Source organism: Cyprinus carpio, chromosome A22, assembly GCF_018340385.1.
Source record: "Cyprinus carpio isolate SPL01 chromosome A22, ASM1834038v1, whole genome shotgun sequence".
In the NCBI taxonomy this organism is placed as follows: Eukaryota; Metazoa; Chordata; class Actinopteri; order Cypriniformes; family Cyprinidae; genus Cyprinus; species Cyprinus carpio.
In genome coordinates this window covers 18,753,787-18,776,583 of record NC_056593.1, presented here as the reverse complement: position 1 = coordinate 18,776,583, position 22,797 = coordinate 18,753,787, and the positions used below count along the sequence as shown (strand labels likewise).

Here is a 22,797-nt window from a genome sequence, read left to right as displayed (position 1 = left end):
AGACAAAAATAAAACAATATGAAACAAACAGTGGACAAACACATGTGCCTAGCACATATTTACATAAGAAAAACAATTGAAAAGCAGTGCAGTGCAAAGCAAAACATATATCCTGTGTGAACGGCACCTTGGTCATTAAGTCAATTAAGTCATTGCGTCAGGAAAGGACATTATTGACTTTCATAGCATGGAATAATTGTCGCAACATTCCTATAAATACTCTTTTATATTCCACAGAACAAAAATAAGGTTTGAAATGACATAAGGGTGAGTAAATAATGAAAGAATTTCTGTATTTGTTTGAACGTACCCCTTTACCTACAAGCTGGGTTTGCATTTGATTTGAATAAGCTCGGCTGAATCAGATGGCTGGAATAATTAAGAAAGATTGGATTTCTGCTACAAGAATGAAGAAAACAATGGCAGGTGCTCATTATCTTTGAGAATCATTACCATCATTGAAACCAGAGGTGTGCTGCATTGTGACGAAGGCCCTCAATTTAATTAGCTAGCTAAATTCTATTCATTTATCCAGCTCAATTAAACATAGAACTGCTGACAGTTCAATCAGTCAGCTCAAATGAAATTAGTTTATTTTGTGCTAAATCACTGTGCCGGAGTATGATGAAAGATGCAAAGGCATAGAGCACAATGCACATGCTTGTATAGGGTTAAACAAGATTTGCAATTACATACAGAAAAGGGGCGAAGAGAGAGAGAGAGGGAGACAGAAATACAGAGCGTAACTGTCTCCCTGTATAACCAAGCAAACACTCCCATAGTACCTTGTGTGATGGGCTTATTATCAGACTAGAATTGCATTTTTACATTATGACTATCAGCTCAGGGATTCTGATGAGAACCTTCTGAACCTTCAGCTTTATTTTTAATGTCACTGATGTTTTAACATACTGGATTGCGTGATTTGTTGCCAGATTACAAGGTAAGATTTTTCTATTTGAATAATTTTTATTGTTGCTTTATTGCTGTCTTGTCAGATATTAGAGGCTGAACAGAATTCTAATTGATTTGGGTTGTTTCCTTGATGAAATGCTCCAGGGAATACATTTATAAAGTAGGTTTCAGACTGAATGATCTGTTCGCAGTCTGACTGTTTCATGGCACTGTGTAAAAATAAGGGCTCTTTCTGTTTATATGTTTTTTTTAAATATCTGACACACTTGTTGATCTCTCATTTGATTATGCTAAAAAACACAAAGTATACATAATTTCCTCTTGATTCATGCAAGTGATTGTGGGAAAACGAAACAGAACATTAATACATACTATTATATTGCATGTACTTGCACATACAGCCTGTTGCTATGACTGAATGTATGAATGTGTGAATCTGCTGTGTAACATACTGTAGTTCTCATAATACGTATTTACCCTTGAAAAAAAAGAAACGTGATTAATTATACTAAATGTGCACTTGTAGTGTACTAAAAATCTTATATATTTTGTAAAACTGTATTTGCAGATAACATAATGTTAATGAAATAAAAGTCCACTAAAATAAACTTAAAGAGAGACACTTTCATGACTATTTCTTAACATACTTAAGTACACTATTAAATTACATTATTACAAATGTCAGCTTTAAAGTACATTCTAAATCATTGTGTTGTAATAGTCTTTTGTCGTGCTTTAAAGAAGAAGTATACTCATTGTGACTGTTCGACTGGATGTTGACTATGTTACAGCGAATGATACTCCTAACAAAACAAACAGCTAACACGGCCAGTCTAGTTTTTTTTTTTTATCCATAGCAACAAAAACAACTTTCTCTACGTGATGTCAATAACATGGGAGGGGAGTCAGTCCTTTCCAAAATGCGTGGATGGAGATGTGTGTGTCAGCTACGAAACGCCCAGAGAGAAGCCTTTCACCTTCAATCAGTCCGTCTTCACTCTGACCCAGTCGTGTTCCTTATTGGAGTCCAAGTTTTCAATCCAGCAGAAGCATGGATATACTGTAGTTTTCAATCAAGTTTTCTTTAATTTCATAAAACACAGTGGTGGTGAAAATTTTAGAACAAAACAAAGAAGGAGAGAACGATAAAGGGGTAATGAGAGCATTAGTCCCTCACGTGAACCCTTATGGCATATTTTCTTCCCCATTATTTTGAAACACTGATCATATACCCCGCCTTCTTATTCACAGGTGAGTGGCATCATCTGGGCAATGTTCAATTGTCAGTCAGTACTGTTCCTATTAAAATACCTAACAAAACAAAAAGAAAAACAAAAGTTACCACCTACCACTTTTTAAACACCCATTTTCCCTTTACTCCTTTTCCCTTTTACACATTTCATTAAAACCTTACATACAAATTATAATATTTTACGTTATGTCCTAATTCATTCAAATTTACCCCTCTACCAGGAAATTAGAAATAGATATCATCCTAAATCTCTTTAATCTTTACTATGTGCAGGCATCATAGATAAAGTATTAACCATAACATTCTCTCTTTCAGCCACATCCTGTATAACCAAACTATATGGCTGCAAAAAAAGAGACTCCAGCAACACACACGCTGATTCAATGTCTGAAACTTAGCAAGGAAAATCAAGAGGTTATGATCTGTGTAAAACCACTAAATCTCCGAGGGTGCTAGATACATAAACTTCAAAATGGCACACAGCCAAAACCAAAGCCAAAGCCTCTTTTCTGATAGTAGAATATGCTCTCTAATGTTTATTTAATTTCTCAGAGAAATAGGCAACCGGTTTATCAATGCCAGAGTCATGTTGAAGCAGGCATCCACAGCCAATTTAAAGGGTCTTCCAAAGTATGGAGCAGCAAGAATGGGTGGACAAGCCAAAACTGCTTTAATCTGACTAAATGCCTTGTCATCAGACCAAACATAATGCACCCCCTTCTCAGCAACCTGGTTAAAGGTTCTGCTATGATAGCGAAATTTGGCATGAAACACCTGTAGAACCCACACATCCCAAGCACCCGCATTAACTCTCGACGAGTTCAGGGAATGGGGAGATCCAAAATAGCTCTTACTTTTGCCAGCCTAGACAATACCTTTCCATGTTCCACTTCATGCCCTAAATAAGTAACCTGGCCTTTTCCCAGTTCACACTTTGGTAGATTGACAAGCAGCAGCTGAGCTTCACCACGAAGCCATTAAAAACAGACATCGCAAATCCTCGAAGTGCTCTGACCCTGAGGAACTATGGACCTCAACACCATCGATATATGTAACCACATTCCAGAAGCCAGCAGTGACCAAATTCATTAACTGTTGAAAGGTGGCAGGTGCATTTTTCATCCCAAACAGAAGAACCTTACAGTACAGGGTATCAGATGTTACAAATGCAAAAAAATTACTTTACTCGCTCTGACAAATGCACCTGAAATACCCCTTCAAAAAGATATAACTTGGAAAACAACTTGGGCATTGCCAGTCTGATCTATGCAGTCCTCTAAGTGTGGTATAGGAAAAGCATCCGTTTTTATAACCTGATTAACCTTCCTATAATCAACGCAGAATCTCAGAGTTCCATCAGGCTTTGGAACCAGAACAATTGGTGAACTCCATTCACTTTGTCCTGGCTCAATAACTCCACTTTCCTCCATATATCCATATACCAAGTTTCTGCTTCACTAAACTCAATCTATTAGGTGACAGGTGATAGGGATGCTGTTTTATTGGAATGCCTTCCCCAATTTCCACGTCATGCACCACCAAAGTGGTAAGACCAGGAGTATCTTTGAACAATTCTGGAAACTCCTCAATCAAACTTTATACATCTCCTTGTTGTTCCAAAGACAGATTTCCAAGCTGAGTGGAAAGCTCCTTCAAATAAGCAGCATTATCAAGATGAGCACCAACAGGTTCAAACTTTACATCCTTTTCCTCTATAGGATGAACCCTGGATGATTTCACTGAACCACTCTGAGATGCATCTAATGACAAAGATGAACTAACTGAAATGGCTGCAACCGCCACACCTTCCCACAGGGGTGATATGGCTTCAAATGATTAATATGGCACAGCCTTGTTTTGTACCATTGGCCAGGGGTACTAATCATGTAATTCCCAACCCTCTTCAAAATAGAATAATGTCCACAGAACATACCACCAAGTCTGTCTCCCTGCATTGGTGTCAAAACCAGCACTTGATCTCTCACCATAAATGTAAGTTCCACCGCCTTCTTATCATACTGAGCCTTCATACGGGTCTGGGCCCTACCCAAAGACTCCTTAGCAATCTCACAAGCAGACCAGAGACGTTCCTGAAAAGCAGCCACATACTGTAACAAGGTGGTCTCATTTTTGACCTCAGAAACATTTCTTTTGCATCTTTTAAGGGACCTTGGACCCAGACCCTCATGGCCAAACACCAAATCAAAGGGTGTAAATCCGGTGGAGTTATGCACAGAATCCCTTAAAGGAAACAACAAAAAAGGCATTGCAGCATCCCAATCCCCTAGAAAACTGAGCACAGTAGGCCTTAATCATTGTCTTCATGGTCTGATGGCACCTCTCGATGGCCCCCTGAGACTGAGGATGATACGCAGAAGAAACAATCTGAGTTATCCCAAGCTCATGCAAAACTTCTTGGAACACCCCAGATACAAAATTAGACCCTCGATCTGATTGCACCTCTCGGGGAAGACCAAATCTAGAAAAAAACAACAATAAAGCATCTAACACAGTTCGAGCCTTGATATTCCTCAAAGGAATTGTTTCAGGGAAGCGAGTAATCAAGTCCATAATAGTAAAAAGATATTAATGTCCCTTTTTTGTCTTGGGCAAAGGGTCCACACCAGTCTATCAGAACCTGAGAAAAAGGTTCCCCACACACTGGCAGAGGACACAAAGGTGCAACAGGAATTTTCTGGTTGGGTTTACCAAACAACTGGCAAGTAAGACATGACCTACAATATGTACACATTTTTGTGCAATTTAGGCCAGTTAAATTATGCAAGATCCTCCTGTGAGTCTTCCGAATACCTTTATGACCAGCCATAGGTTCTTAATGGGCCAACCGCAAAATTTCCTCACAGAAGTTTTTTAGAATCACAATTTGCAATTCCAATCTTCAGTTGGGCTATTGGGAAGGTGCCATTTTGCATCAAAATCCCATCACGCCAATATAAGCCTTCAGCTATATCTTTTTTCTCGGCCCAAGAAACAGCAGTCTCCTGCACAAAAAAAAAAAAAAAAAAAAATTTTACCCTGGATTGTAGCATCCCTACTGAACTTCTTGCAACTCACCCCACCAAATAACTGAGAGAACAAAGTATCTCCCAGATCTACAAAATTCTCTCCAGGCTTAGGGACCCCATCTTTCTCTTCCTCGGACCCTATATTAATTTCCGAAACTGCCGCCTATAGGCCTCAGGCACCCAACTCATATGCCCACAAAACAGCTTGTTTCACAGTTTCATGACTCTATGCACTGAACAGAATCGAGGGCTACATACGCTTCTTGAGCTTTATCATCAAACTCCCTCCTAACCAATGTCACCCCCTCAGACTGCGGCCAATCTCTTTTTGCAGCAGTTATTTTTATTGATTGGTTAGAATGATTCATCTGCTTCATCATGATGTAAAGGCATAAGTGCAAAACACTTATTTGTTTTATATATTATTTTATGATCCCTTTGTCGCTGTCTATTTAGCTTATTTACTCAATCACATTCCAGCTCCAATTGCACACGTTCATTTTCCATCTCCTGCTCCTTGCTCTTTCTAATGGCTTCACGTTTTTTTCTCATGTGCTCTCTTGCCGTTACAGCGATCACATCAGGTACATCAAAATACAACAAAAGCTCATTAATTAGCTAAAATCTACCTAAAATCGCCCTCCACTTCATCAAATTTTATAATGTTGTACTATTTCCATAAGCTGAGCTTTTTTAAGCCTGGAAAGCTTTTCCCCAAGTGATCTCACCCTGCACAAAATCGATCCACTTCCAATTCGGTCATCCTTTCATTACAGAAAAATACTCCTACAGCAATGTACTGCTCAAGTCAAGTCAAGTCACCTTTATTTATATATAGCGCTTTTAAACAAAAAAGATTGTGTCAAAGCAAACCTGAACAACATTAATTAGGAAAACAGTGTGTCAATAATGCAAAATGACAGTTAAAGGCAGTTCATCATTGAATTCAGTGATGTCATTCATCTCAGTTAAGTTTAAATAGTATCTGTGCAATCATTTGCAATCAAGTCAAGATATCGCTGTAAATGAAGTGTCCCCAACTAAGCAAGCCAGAGGCGACAGCGGCAAGAAAACAAAACTCCATCGGTGACAGAATGGAGAAAAAACCTTGGGAGAAACCAGGCTCAGTCGGGGGGGCCAGTTCTCCTCTGACCAGACGAAACCAGCAGTTCAATTCCAGGCTGCAGCAAAGTCAGATTGTGCAGAAGAATCATCTGTTTCCTGTGGTCTTGTCCCGGTGGTCATCTGAGACAAGGTCTTTACAGGGGATCTGTCTCTGCGGCTCATCTAGTTGTCCTGGTCTCCGCTGTCTTTCAGAGCTGTAGAGGTCCTTTCTAGGTGCTGATTCACCATCTGGGCTGGATACGTACTGGATCCGGGTGACTATAGTGATGCTCTGATCTGGATACAGACCGGATCTGGTGGCTACGGTGACCTCAGAATAAGAGAGAAACAGACTAATATTAGCGTAGATTAGCGTAGCAAGTACATCGGGTGTTATGGGAAGTGTTCATGGTTCTGGTTTACCTAATTAATGCAGCCTAAAAATCTTTTAATGGATTTGAATATTAGAAGCCTATTAGTGTGTTATGTGTAAGCCAGGTTAAAGAAATAGGTCTTTAATCTAGATTTAAACTGCAAGAGTGTGTCTGCCTCCCCAAACAAAGTTAGGTAGGTTATTCCAGAGTTTAGGAGCTAAATAGAAAAAGATCTGCCGCCCGCAGTTGACTTTGATATTCTAAGTTTATCAAATTGCCTGAGTTTTTGAGAATGGAGTGGACATGGAGGACTATAATGTAACAAGAACTTGTTCAAATACTGAGGTGCTAAACCATTCAGGGCTTTATAAGTAATAAGCAAGATTTTAAAATCTATACAATTTTTGATAGGGAGCCAGTGCAGTATTGACAGAACCGGGCTAATATGGTTATACTTCCTGGTTCTAGTAAGAACTCTAGGTGCTGCATTTTGGTCCCTAGCTGGAGTTTTGTTTATTAAGCGTGCATAACAACTACCCAATAAAGCATTACAATAATCTAACCTTGAGGTCATAAACGCTGATTAACATTTCTGCATTTGACATTGAGAGCACAGGCCGTAATTTAGATATATTTTTGAGATGGAAAAATGCAGTTTTACAAATTCTAGAAACATGGCTTTCTAAGGAAAGATTGCTATCAAATAGCACACCTAGGTTCCTAACTGATGACGAAGAATTGATAGAGCAGCCATCAAGTCTTAAACAGCGTTCTAGGTTATTACATGCAGAGTTTTTAGGTCCTATAATTAACAGCTCTGTTTTTTCAGAATTTAGAAATTACTCGTCATCCAGTTTTTTATTTCGACTATGCATTCCATTAGTTGTTCAAATTGGTATGTTTCGCCAAGCCGCAAAGAAATATAGAGTTGAGTATCATCAATATAACAGTGAAAGCTAAACAACACACCACTCTTAACCTAACTCTCAATCTTACCCTACTATTGTCTGTGATACGGATCTTACATGTCTGTGTTTGCCACAATTCACTCAGTTTCAAAAATAATCCATTGCTCAACATAGGAAAACAACTTATTGCATACAAGCGATCATTAGCACCAACGAAAACAAACTTGCAAAATCATGGACACTTGCTAAAAACACGACGCCACCATCACAATTGTACTTTTTCTTTTATTTATTTATTGAGCACTTTCACACAACTGACCATTGACCAAAGTGCTGTACAGTATGTAAACACATAATAAAACAGTCTCAAACATAAAACACAACACTGAAACCACAATAAAATGACAGTTAAATAAACTCCACAATTTCAATATACAGACAAATGTCTATACACCATTAAATGCTAATGCAAGGAAATATTCCTTAAGCTTGTGTTTAAAAACACTTAAACGGGGTACTGATCTGAGAGAAAATTATAATTTATTCCAGAGTGTCAGAGCTATCGCTACAAAAGCTCAATCTCCACTTCTCCGTTTAGTTCTAGGAATCATCAAAGCCAGCTGGTCAGCTTACGTTTAACATTTACATTTAATCATTTAGCAAACACTTTTATCCAAAGCAACTTACAAATAAGAACAATAGTAGCCATCAAACCAATGAGAGAACAACAACAGTATACAAGTGTTATGACAAGTCTCAGTTTGTCTAGCACAGAACTCATAGCAAGGTTTTTTTTTTGTTTGTTTGTTTTGTTTTATTCTTCCAAGAATAGGATAGACAATAAAATAAAAGGTAAGTGCTAGTATAAGTTGGTCAAGTGCTGGCGAAAAAGATGAGTCTTTAGATGTTTTTTGAAAATGAGTAAAGACTTGGATTTTCGAAATGAGATTGGGAGGTCATTCCACCAGCCGGGCACACCTTAGAGACCACTTTGGCTCATATTTCTCAAGCAGTTCCACCAAGTACAATGGAGCCCTACTATGCTATGATTTATAGACAAAAAAGGGATTGGTTACCATTCTAAAGAACTCAGAACAGGAGTAATATGATCTCTCTAACGAGAACCTGTCAAAAGCTGCAGCATTTTGGAATAGTTGTAAGTGGTTAAGCAATGATTTATTTAATGCCAACATATGAGTTGCAGTAATCTAACCATGTGAATAAAAAGGCATGAATAACTTTTTCTAAATCACGCATGGACAAAAATGGTTTCACCTTGGCTATTATATCTCAAGTGATTAAAAACAGGACATAACCAGAGAATAAGTCTGTTTCTCAAACTTGAGATCACTTTCAAAAACAACTCCTAAACTTCAAACTACTGGCTAACAAAAAGGGGCTAAACTGCTCAAATCAGATAAATTATTTGGAGCTCCAAACTTCAAACTTCATTCAGATTTAAACAATTTAAGGACAGCCATAGTTTAATATCTTGTAAACAATACATTAAATATTCTATTTGCTTTTTACTATTCTTTTGCAGAGGAAGATAAACTTGCATGTCATCTGCATAAAATTGAAATTATATTCCTTGTTTATGAAAAAATTATCCAAGGGGTAACATATACAAAGAAAACAAAATCGGGCTGAGAATGGACCCCTGTGGAACCCCACAAAGTAAAGAAACAGGTTGCGAATAATCTTGACCAACATTTACAGAAAAAGATCTGTTTGAAAGAAAGGACTTAAACAATGTAAGCGCTATTCTATAGATTCCCACCACCTTCTCAAACCGTGAGAGTAAAATCTCATGGTCAATAGTATCGAATGCAGCGCTAAGATCTAATAAACAAAAAACTGCTGAGGACCCTGAGTCAACTGCAGTCAATAAATCGTTAAAAACCCTGAATTCCTTGGAATCAGCACAGTATATATGTGCTGATTCCAACATCATCAAAAAATAATGCATTAAAGTGGCTGTATATTAGCCGCTTTGGCTTGGAAAGGAATCTGCTATAATATAATCCTTCAAGCTAAATGTGTGTCTCATTCTAAGTCATTCCTCCAGCTCTCCAATGATGGTCACAACCTCTTCCACTAATAGCACAGCTGCTCAGCCATGAAGTCAGATCCTGCTGGGGAATCAGCAGTCATTCTCATATTCTCTGCCCTTCATTATAAAGATTTCCCTGCACCTGTGGCAGTTCACTCTTTTCCCTCCAATTCTACACATCTCCATCCACCTAACTCCACTAGGGACCTCACTGCCGTATTTGAGGTCATACAGCTTCCTTTGCTTCCTTTTTCCCCTTACTTTTTTGCTTTTGGTTAGTTTTGTCCTATTATTTCAAATTCCATAGCTACTAATTTCCAATAGATGGGTTATATTTGAGGGCTTTCATATTTTAAGATGCCTTACAGTAGGCTTCTTTTTGACACTGTACAATAAAGTTTTGTTTGTTTGTAGTATTTATTAATCTTAGTTAATGTTAAGTTCAACATTTATTAATACATTATTAAAATCAAAAGCTTTATCTGTTAATAATTAGTTAATGTACTGTGAACTAACATGATCATATGCATTGTTATTAAGTAACATTAACAAAGGTTAATAAATGCTGTAAAAATGTATTGGTCATTGTTAGTTAATGTAAGTCAATACATTAACCAATATTAATAAGTGAGACCTAAGTGTTAGCAGTTTTGCTTTGTTTATCCATACTGTAAAAAATGAAACCTATGAAAATCAATTTGTTACTAAACAGAGTTAAATACAGCAGTACATAATTGTATATTAAATAGTGTGTTTTTCATAATTTAAAATAAAAACGTGTTATGGGTTTAACATAATCTCAGTTCTCTATCATTACTTAACTTTCTAGTCCATACATTTAAAAAAAAAAAAAAAAAAAAAAAAAAAGGTTGAATGATTGCATTATTATTTGGGAAAGATGCATTTTCAGTGTATTATGATTTGGGATAAATTAAAATAGCTTAAAATCAGTTATGGAAGGAAATGAGGGAAATTGAGGCCTTGCTTTAAAAAATTGTTTTATTTGCCTTTTTGCATGATGTGTATTGCCATATGGAATATACAATAACCTCATCAGTTTCACCTCATGGCATCATGTTTTGCAATAATAACAGTTACCATTACCGTCTACCGTCTACCCCATGGGCTCTGTATACAAATCAACTTCCCATTTTTTTATTAGATAAAAGTTTTATGAGAATATTTTAGTTTTAATAAGAAATCTCCCAAAGTCCCTTATTTACTCTATCAAGTTCCTTCTGTCTCACTCTAAACTGTCTACACTCTCAGGGAAAAAAGGTACAAACCCTTGTCACTGGGGCAGTACCTTTTAAGGGTACAGAATTGTACCTTAATATAAAGGAATAAATTTTGTACCATTCAAATTTGTACCTTAAAGGACATGATTTGTACCATGAGGAACCAAAATGTACCTTTTCGTTTTGAAAACTTGTTGGTACCTTCATCAAAGGTACAAATATTGTCCTTTAAGGTACCACCCCAGTGACAAGCCCATTTGTACCTTAACTGTGGCAAATATGTTTCTTCAAGAACTATTAAAGGCCATTTTCCTATTGAATAACATGCACATTCAACAACTGAAACCAAAAGATATTTTAATAGCAGTAACTGCAAATACATATCAAATACACACTATAAATAAGTGGTTGAACAGTAAAATATTTATTTGTGTAAATGTATCTTTCCAGATTATAATAAAGACTCTGTAAAGAAAATTAACAGAGTATCAAAAAAAGCACAATAAAATTAAACTAAAAGGTTACAGTACATAAAATACAATTACACTAAAATGTTACATTATGTAACAAAACTAGAAAACTTTTTCCCCCACTTTTCACACAACATCCCTGCATTTATTTAACATTTTCAAAAAACACCATCCTCAACCTCAACTGCTCTGCAAATTTCAGATCCCTCCATTTTTACAATTCTGAAAATTCTCTTCTCACTGAAGACTTGTGTCCAGTCAGACGTTCCCAAAATCTGCACAGTGGGATATGGTGTGCGCTGGTTCTTCCTGAACTAAATGAAGAATCAGTATTAGAAAAGACAAAAGTAAATTGATTGCATTTATATTCCCACTGACTAGTTACAACTGTACCCTGAATATTTTTATCTTCCTACAGATTCTTTGCATGTAACACCTGTCTGATTGTGACAATTGTTCACTTTCTTCCTGAATATCACCAGATGTAAAACCACAGCAGCATAAAAAATCCACATCTAAAAAGACATTTAGCAACTATAAAGACATACAGTATTCTTTCCATACTTTCAAAACAAGCAAACTCTAAAGATGAAACATGCATACCACAAAGATCCACTGCAAGATATTTTTGATTAAATCTGAGAGCTTTCTGTCCCTCCATAAGCAGCAAAGCAACTTACATATGCAAGGCCCAGAACAGTAGGGAAGACCTCATTAAAGTAACCCATGTGACTCCAGTGGTTTAACCTCAGTTTTATGAAGTGATGTGAGTGCTACGTTTGCAAAAAAAAAAAAAATTATTTTCAATTTTATTTACAAAAACATTGATCTGCAATGTACTTTCACAAGAGCACCACAATGCATTCATGTTGTGTTCACATAAGAGATGACGCTGTCCCATGAATGCACTTTGGATAAATTATATGGTAAATAGGTGGTAAATGGTGTTGCACAAAGAAACAATGATATTCAATGACATCCATGTGACTTTTTCATCTTATTTTTTAGTGAACATCTTACCCTTTCACCTTACCAGTAGCCCTAGCTCTATATTGCACATTCAAGAATGCATGAGAGAAGCCTGTTCACCATGGGCATGCTTAAATATTTATTTTCATGTAAAATACTTAAATACTCAAATGTGGGAATTGTCATTTTATACAGTGGCAAACAAGAAATACCATTAATTGTAATGAACTCTTCTTTTCTTATCTGCATTTCAGTTATTCCAGGAAACTGGCCCAATGCATGCTGTATCTGATTTATGGTGTTTCCAGGATTCCACCAAAAATGAAAACTGTCATTAATTAGTCACCCTTATGTTGTTTTACACTTATAAGACCTTAGATCGTCTTCATGAAGATATTTTTGATGAAATCCAAAAGCTTTCTGTCCCTCCACTGGTAGCAACGCAAACTTCCACATTCAAGGTCCAGAACTGTAAGAAAGACATCAGAGTAATATGTCACTCACTTCTGTGGTTTAACCTCAGTTTTATGAAGCGATGCGAGTGCTTTACTCAACCTCATGTCATTCCAAACCCATAAGACTTTAGTTCCTCATCAAAACACATAAAGATCTTTTGAATGAAATCTGACAGATCTCTGTCCCTCCACTGACCGTCCATGCAACTGCCACTTTGATGCTTTAAAATTCATAAAGCGATTGTAAAACTAATCCATATGAATAGAGCGGTTTAGTCCAAATTTTCTAAATTAAAATTTATTTGCAGAATAATTGTCACATCCAGTGTAGACATGGTGTTATACATTTTTGATTCATTTCACGTTGAGTAGCTGAAACATTTACGTTTTCAACTTGTGAACTTAATATAAACGTAAATTGTCAAAACTCACCTTTAAATCTCGTTGTCTTCAAGATTACCAATCAGAGTCTTGTTGCTATGCCTAATAGTTAAAACAGCAACCAATCATGCATGAAACAGTAATTTTCACCTAACACTTGTACCTTTGACGTGAGAACTTTAATGTACCTTAATTTCATTTGTAGCTTGAAAGGTACCAAACAGTATCATCAGAGGTCTTTACTGTACCATTAAAGGTACAGTTATTGAAAAGGTACAAAACTGTTCTTTGAGGAACATTATTTGTACCATCGTGTACCTTTTTTTTTCTGAGAGTGTAGAAACACTTTCAAAAAGTGTCAGTTTGTTTTTTATATTATAGTAAATTTGATTTTTTGTTTTGTCTACTCTTTCTTTTTTCATCACTAGGTCCAGAATGATTGCCAAACCCAACTGTTCCTCAATGAATTCCTCTGTATCAAGATGCGTCCAAGACCTGCTGTGCAACACCAGTATTGTGTTTAACCTTAGTGAGGTGGAGATGGAAGAGTTTTGCCTCAACCAAGACGAGTATCTGGAGAAATATCTGGGGCCCAGACGTTCCCCGGTGTTTCTGCCTGTGTGTATCACCTACCTGATCATCTTTTTGGTGGGAGCGGTGGGGAACATTCTTACATGCATTGTTATTGCTCGCAACAAGGTCATGAGGACACCCACCAACTTCTACCTGTTCAGTCTGGCGGTGTCGGACCTGCTGGTGCTTCTTCTGGGAATGCCTTTGGAGCTCTACGAAATGTGGAGTAACTATCCGTTCCTTTTTGGCAAAGGTGGCTGCTACTTCAAGACCTTCCTCTTTGAGACGGTATGTTTCGCCTCCATCTTGAATGTAACAGCACTGAGTGTAGAGCGCTACATTGCTGTGGTCCATCCGCTCAGGGTCAAATATGTAGTGACTCGCACTCACGCCAAGCGGGTGATCTTGAGCGTGTGGAGCGTGTCTGTATTGTGTGCCATTCCCAACACCAGCCTCCATGGCATTTTCGCCCTTCCTCTTCCCAAAGGGAAAGGAGTAGGTGCCATGTCCACTTCTGCCACCTGCATGCTGGTCAAGCCACGCTGGATGTACAACCTGATCATCCAAATCACCACTCTGTTGTTTTTCCTACTGCCCATGTTGACCATCAGTGTGCTGTATTTGCTCATCGGCATGCAGCTAAAACGAGAGAAGATGTTGCAGGTCCTGGAGGCAAAAGCTAGTGTGGGACAAGACAGCTCCTCTAATGTGAGAAGTCAGCAGCAGAAAACCCGTCGCCAGCAGGTCACTAAAATGCTGTGTAAGTAGGCCAGCTGGCCTATATTTGAATTCTCATGTATGACAGTGCCACGGCTGTGTTAAAGGGATAGTTCACCCAAAAATGAAAATTACCCTATGACTTACCCTCAAGCCATCCTAGGTGTTTATGACTTTCTTCTTTTGGACGAATACAATCTGAGTTATATAAAAAAAATGTCCTGGCTCTTCCAAGCTTTATAATGGCAGTGAATGGGTGTTGAGATTTTGAAGCCCAAAAAACTGCATTCATCCATCATAATAAGTGCTCCACATGACTCCAGGGGGTTAATAAAGGCCTTCTGAAAAGATGTGTTTGTGTAAGAAAATTATCCATATTTAAAACTTTATCAACCATAATCTCTGGCTTCTACTGTTGAGCACACATTCACGAGAGAGTGGCATTCCAGCAGATGACGTAGGATGTAGGCGTAGCGTAAGCGACAAACACAGAAGTGTAGAGGAGAAAGCAAATCAAAATACTGGTCACGAATTAGAAATACAAACGAGGATTTGTAAAGAAAAAATGTTGGAGGATTTTGATATAAGCCAAGAGGAGACTGGTTTTCCTTTGCTGTAAACAAAACTTGATTCTCGCGAGACTTGCATATTCTCACCGGAGCTTATGCTACGGCTACATCCTATGCCATCCGCTGGATGCCACTCTCTCGTGGAGCACTTTTTATGATGGATGGATGCAGTTTATTGGACTTCTTTTGGACCATGAAAAATAACACCCATTCACTGCCATTATAAAGCTTGGAAGAGCCAGGACATTGTTTAATATAACTTCAATTGTATTCATCTGAAAGAAGGAAGTCATATACACCTACTGTAGGATAGTTTGAGAGTAAATTGTGGGATAATTTTCATTTTTGGGTGAATTATCCCATTAAATCCTAATACACTGCAAGCATATTGTTAACATATGTGACCTGCTTCATCACTTGCGTGCTTGTGAACACATCTTGAGTTTTATGCACTGAATAGGCTGCACTCTAATTATATAATTATTAGATTTATACTCCAAACCATTGTTGACATGTTTACAGTACAAGCTGTTTTACTGAAGTCTTCCCATGGCCCAAAATGCGATTACATGGGAGATTATACATTTCAGTAATTTGCACTGTATTTGAAACTAGCCTATTTATTTTACACATTTTCAATATGAATTAGTTCTAAAACATACGAATGTGATCGCTCAAATTCGCCACTGATTGGCCAGAATGTAAAATACAAATTGTTGTGATGCATTTTTGATGTTCATCCAAGTTATTATTTTAGCGCTAAAGCTAGTAAAGAGAAACTAGGCTGAATCCAGCTTCTTATTCACAGCTTCTTATTGACGCTATCTGTTACATCTTAAAAAATGCAACGCTTCTGCATACTTTTTCATACTTCATTTGGGATTTTTTTTATGTTTTTTAATGGCCACATTGCTGTTGTGGCTGTTGTGGCTGTTTTTAGAATCCTTTAAAAATAGCTGACATGCTTTAATAGGCGAGGCAAAAGGTGGTGTGCCGAAAGAAGAATGCTACAACAGAAACTAACCCTTAACCCTAACCAATTAGAAAGACCTTAATCCACGCCCCCTTCCTTTCCCTAATCCTTCGCCAGTTTTTTTGTTTTTTGGCATAAAAAGATGCTGTTTTCCTTACAGTCGAAGGCCTATAGAGGCTGTCAAACTCAAAATATACATCAAATACACATAATTTAAATAAAATCTTAAGTACTCCAAATATTTTGTGCACTATATTAAAAGTCTTTCTAAACCATAAGATTTATCAGCCAGATTTAAGAGAAGATTATAAAGATTTAAGTCATTATAGAAAAGGAAAAATAAAACTGTAGTAGCTGGAATTTAATATTGTCGAGCAGTAGGATAACATTTTATTTGAGTTACAATTTGGTTTGATTAAATAATGTGAAAAATAATCACCTTCCTTCAAGCACTCTTAGTCATATGAAATTTTGACTGTTATTAACATTAAATTGGATGTGTCAGCACTCAGCAGCACTAACGATTCATATTTGTTTTCTCCCTATTTATCCCCTGTATCAGTGACACATAAGTACAAGGCAAACATATACGGTACATTTCAGAGGCTTTACGCTTTGAAATGCTCAGTCATTTTTAATAGGGCAATGTTCACAAAGAAAAAAAACTGGAATTTTGACTTAATATTTTGGGTTAAACATATTAAATATGGACCTAAATTACATGTAACACAGTATTTTCTCCTCAGTTGTACTGGTGGTCATGTTTGGCATCTGTTGGGCTCCGTTCCACACCGATCGACTCATGTGGAGTTTCCTGGACCAGAAGAACAGTGAGCACATGAAGATTTTCCAGGTGTATGAATATGTACATGTCATCTCTGGGGTCTTCTTCTATCTGAGCTCAGCCATTAACCCGATTCTCTACAACCTCATGTCCACCCGCTTCAGGGAGATGTTTAAAGAGGTGATGTGCCACCACAAATGGCATCCTGTCCCAAGGAAACGCTCTTTGAGCATGACGAGGGTTACTGTGCGCAGCACCTTGAGTGAAATCCCACCCTGCAATGGCACAGTAACTACTGAAGGAGAAGATTATGATATGGATGACTGCCAGGAAAATAAGACCAGCTTTTCCTAAGAAAAGAACTTCAACTTATCATTTATTGTATTTTATTGTCAGTGCATGAAATTAACTCCAAAAGTAACCATGAATTTAAACTTAAAGGTGCTGTATGTAGGATTGACACCAAGTGGTTGAACTAGGTATTGCAGTCAAAATCCAAAATATTGGAGAGGGTTTTATTTCACCCGGCCCCTCCTTCTCAGACTTGCCACACACGCAGGTTGCCAGATTGATGACCCAAACAGGAACGAGCACACTTGGTGATGAATGAAATGAAATATGCTGTTTTCCACCAACTGGCAACCCGGGGGTGCCGAGATACAATTGGGTAATCTGGCAGTGGGCGGGTTTCACAAACCAAAACAGAAAGACATTCCTGCCCAGAACACATGTTTTCAAAGAATAACTGACTGTAGCATTGTTTTTCAGATAAATAAGTATGTTAAGTATGTTAACTTAGCATGTTTCTTAAATATCTGCAAACATATTATGGTATGATTTTTATGCTTTAGTAGAGTCAAAATCTTACACACAGCACCTTTAAATGATAGCTGTATACAAACACTTGGGTAAAATACATGGTTTGGTGATTTTCTGAGATCAAGTATAAAAAATCTGTGACTCTCCCATATTTTCACCACTGTAACACTTTATTTGTTGGTTTATCAGCATATTTTCAATTGTGTGCTTACCAAGTGATGCAGATTGTTTTTACCCACTGGAAATGATCTCATTATAAAACCGTTTAGGTTTCATGCACTAACTGTCAATATCTACTAAAAATTTATTTCAAGACATCGTTCTTCGCTGAATGAATGCGTTTCTAAATGAAGTGGTTAAGTGAATAATTCAATGAATCATTCATAAATTCAAAGTTATGTCATGAAACTCTAGGCCAATATGTTCTAACTCAATCCGACATTATTCACATGGTGCAGCTGACTGGTTTTAGGTCCATCAGCAGCCAATGAGCTTGCTGCTCAGCATTCAAATACTTGGCTAGTGCTTGCTGTCGCAGTTGCAGCATGCTTCAGAAACCCTCCACCTCCCCAGCTCCACCTGTGTAGATCTGCTATGGGGTGATTTCATATTTGTTATATATGGGGGTTATTTCATGTATATTAAATGTGCTGCAGCAGTATTTCTTACATGCTCACAGCAGCATGTCTGTGGATGCATTGGCAGTAGTAAGTCTCAGTACTTGCTCTGCCACAGCAGTGTGGCAGATGTATTCCACCAAGACCAAACACATTAACATTGCCATGTATGTTACCATGCTAAACTCTCTGAAAGTTGTCATGACAGAAATATGACACATTTCGTTACAGAATGAATGAGTGTTTTGAACAAATGGGTTAAATGAATATACAACTCACTCAAAAGACTACTACTGGTAGTACACCTACTGGTGTACGATGTAACTTGCAGAAAGAGTCATTGAAAATCCCCATCACTAATACACAGACAGTCAGAGACATTATATTTGAGAGAGACAGTCTGAAAATCAAGCGAACTGACACTCAGATCCGACCAGTCAGTCAAGAATTGAATTCAAGGCTAACTGCTGTATAAAGCTTCATAGTGAAATTTAAAAATAAAATATCTGAAAATAAGATAACAGTTAATTGAGTCTGCTGATAGCATTCATCTCCACATGATGTTTGTGTTATTTGAAATTCAGATGCTTAGTGAATGAATAAAGAGTAATGTTTGTGAATTCGTGAATATTAGGCTACCTGTATTTTTGGCTCTATTATGCAAGATGGATGAATATTCATTTGGCTTATTTGCTGTGCAACTGCATGACCTAAAATATGACATTTGACATTAGATACAGAGTACAATTTACATTTTATTACAGGCTTACAGAAAGAGGAATAAGACAGATGGATAATTTATACTAAATGCTTAAGGCATATACTGCAGACATGAACCGTGCGCAAATGTCATATGGAAAATGTCAATGCAAACCAAAGATCCTTTAGTAAATCCACATGAAAACATTTGTTAATATTTTTTTTTAAATATGTTTTGTTAGTCGAAAGTGGCTCTATTTACAGTATGTGCTTAAAGAACATTCCTGGTCTTTTTGTCCATGACTTATCAGTGCACATTTTTGCTAAGAATGAAAATGTTTGCTTTGAAATCTCATATGGAGACGACTTACATGATCCAAATCAGTGTATAAAAAGAATTACATTCAACAATTATATACATTTACATGGAATGTTCATAGACGACAAACCAGAAAAAAAAAGCTTTATTTTGTGATGAAATGTTTTATATTTTATGTCTAATGTCTAAAAGTGTATTATATTTCTGACTGTGAAACTCAACTGAAATATACAGCTATCTCTTCTTGTGACAAGCTTTGTAAATAAAAAGGATTGGTCTGCAGACCACAGCAGAATGTTTTCAAACCATTTGCTGAAATCTACAATAACACAAACACATCTATAAATAACATAAATGTGCTGGCAGCATCCTTCTTTATGAAATGTATAAAAGTGGTGAAAGTCAGGATATAAAGGGAAGATGGATAATGCCACAGTTCCCTCAGGTAAGGTAAATGGAGTCTGGGAAGCCAGAAATATAGGTTGTTTTGTCCCTGAGAATTTCATTGAAGAGATACTAAAAGCCACAAAGCAATATCCTGTACCCCTACATTTTTATTCATTATTGAGAGTCCTTTTAATCTTAGTGCATGAGCTCTGATCAGATAGGCTGATCAAAGCCTTTGATGCCATTTATATATATTTATATATATATAGCCTTCAGAAGTTAAGTTTGTGTGTCAACACATCAGCCGGCAAACATATATATTTTTTATTTTATTTTATTTATACTTTGTTTTATTTTATTTGTACTTTATTTTATTATTTTATTTTACTTAATTATTTTATTTTCTTCTTTTCTTATTTTACTTCTAGTTTTGTTTTTTTCGTTTTTGTTTTTGTTTTGTTTTTGTTTTTACTGGCTTTAACAATTAATAATAGCCCAATTTGTTTGTAACACCACACCTGTGGGCTTTCTAAGCTAGTCCATCACTGTCAGTCCAGAAATCACACTGACTGCTATTCAGCAACACAGACAGCTGCAGAACAAATGGCCAATGTCCGATGGGCAGGGAAATGGACACCAGTCTCTCATCACACAATTATATCTCATCAACAGTGGTTGAAATGGAGAAATGACATCCAAATTTTTAGATTACGCTGAGGAAAAGAAGAAATTCCCACTGAAAAGTTTCCTGAAAATGCAACAGCTGATTTTTCTGATGTGCATAACAACAAAACACAATAATAATCCTTGCAGGGTCAAAGGTCATTTAGAAATCCATTCAACAATGTTGAGAAAGTCAATCGGTTTTAAAGTAATTCATCATATCCTTAGATTCCAGGGTGAGAGTGGATAAACTGGCTATTGTAAGTCCCACAGACAATCAGTAGGGTGTCCCCTTACACATTTAACCATAAAAATGTCAATATTTTCATTAAAGTGGCATTTATGTCCATGAAAGTGCATGTTAAAGCTATTATAATAATTTGTTAGATGATAATAATATAATTAATATTAAATATAACTGTAATTTTTAGAATTTTTATTAATAATATAACAAAACAATATCACAGTCAATCATATCAAGTTAATGTGTGAAAAGCAAAAATATTATATATAAAAACTTGACCAATACAGAATGATAGTGACAAAAAAAAATGTATTTTATATAAATATTTATTTAAAAATCAAACATTTTCAGTATTGTTAAGACGAAAAAAAAAAATTGACAAAGACAGTAATATAGGGGGAAAAAAATCATACAATGAGGTATACAGACAAACAAACATGGATGTGATTGAGATATAGATATATATATATATATATATATATATATATATATATATATATATATATATATATATATATATATATATTATATATATATAACAAAAAAATCTACTGTAAAATCAACTACAAATGTTTGGTCCTCAGCACATCTTCTGTGTGTCTTCAGTAATAATACACACCAAACGCAGCAGCCACACAGAACAAGCTGTCCTATCATAAAAAAATAACATAAAAATAATAAAGCAGGAGAAGAAAATCACATTTCATGTAAAAATGATTCCTCACTTACATTCATAAATATATCTTGAGCATAGCTGTCTGTATCTGCATCCCAGAAGCAGCGTGCAGCCATCCTGTGAAAACATATTGAGTGATAAAAGTTTCCTTATGCCACAAACATGCAAACTGTATCTTAAAAACATATATGCATAAATATAATTATGAAAAACGAATTTCAAATATAATTAATAATATGTAAATAATTATTTTATTACATGATTATAATCCCCTCAATATGTAAGTAACGGAATAATTCGTTACAATAAATGTTAAAAAATTAAATAATTAATTTTAATATGCAATGTGCTAAATAAAATGAAATGTGTAAAGGTGTCTTATATGACTAACACAAATTTGTTACACTGCAGTTTTTGTTTTTTTGTTTGGTGGCACAAGATCTTGACAAGTCAGATCTGCAAACACAAAAAACTGTGGGTATCAGATGCCCTGCAATATTGGTTTCACATCAGGAGACCGCACTGAGTCAGACTGTCTCTTACTCAATGAGGATGGCCTAGAAAGATCAGTAGAAACCTCAGATACGTGCCAAACAACCCAAAGGTCACAGCTAAGGATGTGTCTTTTGCATGTGTTAATATCTGTGGTCATGGGTCTACTGCACAAAAAACACAGCCCGACTGCTCAGGTTTGAAACCATCCGGATTTCACAATTCATTCATTTTCCTTGGAAGTATTGCACTTACTTGACTCCCTCTCCACGCTGCTCTCCAACGACCACCTGCACGACGAGCTTGTATCTGTCAAAGCCCACATCTGAAAACACAACGATCTGCTGTCACGCAATACTCAAAGTATCAATCAAAATCAAAGTTTAAAGGTTCAGTTGTATGTAAAATGATTCTGTTTCAGACACGAAGACTGCTGAAATCCGGCAGTGCGCATTTTCTTCATTAAAGTTTTTGTGTGTGTGTGTTTCAACATTGACAGAACAAAATAAAACTAAGTCCTTACAGACTGATATATACTTAAAGGCATACTCCACCCCCAAATGAAAATTCTATCATTAATCACTTACCCCCATGCCGTATGCTGTGTATGCTCTTCTGTGTCATCCGCGCCACAAGGATGTGCTGTTTTCTTTCAAATCAAAGCTAAATTAAACCCAGATTGCACGTCTGATGGCAGATGGAGTATTCTGACGACAACTTTCATACTTTTATGAACCGTTACACTGTTATTTATTTAACAGTTTTCATCCAAAATATCTTAAATTGTGTTCTGAAGACAGACGGAGCTTTTACGGGTTTGGAACGACATGGGGGTAAGTGATTAATGACAAAATTTTCATTTGAGGGTGGAGTATCCCTTTAATGATAGATAATACAAAAGAGAAACAAAAAGCAAGAAATAGATTCAAATTAAATTAAATTAAATACACACTGTAGGCGGTTAAACCAAATCATACTGATTAAATATCTCACTGATTTAAAAATCATTTCCTAGCCTTATAACTTCTCATTATTTTTACAGTTTTTTAAAGACATTAAATTGGGTGCTGCTTTCAAAATACTGCATTCATATAAAATATGTTCATATAAAAAATAAACT

At 36.4% G+C, this 22,797-nt stretch overlaps 2 protein-coding genes across 2 annotated transcripts in view; one reads left to right on the top strand and one right to left on the bottom strand.

The window, feature by feature from the left end:
• Positions 1-534: 534 nt before the first annotated feature.
• On the top strand, positions 535-17,178 carry LOC109073199 (neuromedin-U receptor 1-like). The gene is made up of 3 exons (XM_042712176.1): positions 535-943; positions 13,574-14,478; positions 16,724-17,178. Exons 2-3 carry the CDS (start codon positions 13,581-13,583, stop codon positions 17,113-17,115), a joined length of 1,290 nt encoding a protein of 429 aa, XP_042568110.1. The 5' UTR covers positions 535-943; positions 13,574-13,580; the 3' UTR covers positions 17,116-17,178.
• A 3,829-nt stretch (positions 17,179-21,007) lies between these two features.
• LOC122135047 (dynein light chain Tctex-type protein 2B-like) overlaps positions 21,008-22,797 on the bottom strand; it is a 3,983-nt gene continuing 2,193 nt past the window's right edge. Inside the window, exons 3-5 of the mRNA XM_042712496.1 lie at positions 21,933-22,018; positions 21,239-21,302; positions 21,008-21,159 (exon numbers count right to left, since the gene is read on the bottom strand). Coding sequence (XP_042568430.1) covers positions 21,112-21,159; positions 21,239-21,302; positions 21,933-22,018 — 198 coding nt within the window. The 3' untranslated portion in view covers positions 21,008-21,111. The remainder of the gene's footprint in view (positions 21,160-21,238; positions 21,303-21,932; positions 22,019-22,797) is intronic.

Coding starts and splice junctions, on each gene's coding strand:
- LOC109073199 (XM_042712176.1), top strand. CDS start 13,581: ATGATTGCCAAACCCAACTGTTCCTCAATGAATTCCTCTGTATCAAGA. Junction 14,479..16,723: donor GCAGGTCACTAAAATGCTGT/GTAAGTAGGCCA, acceptor TTTTCTCCTCAG/TTGTACTGGTGGTCATGTTT.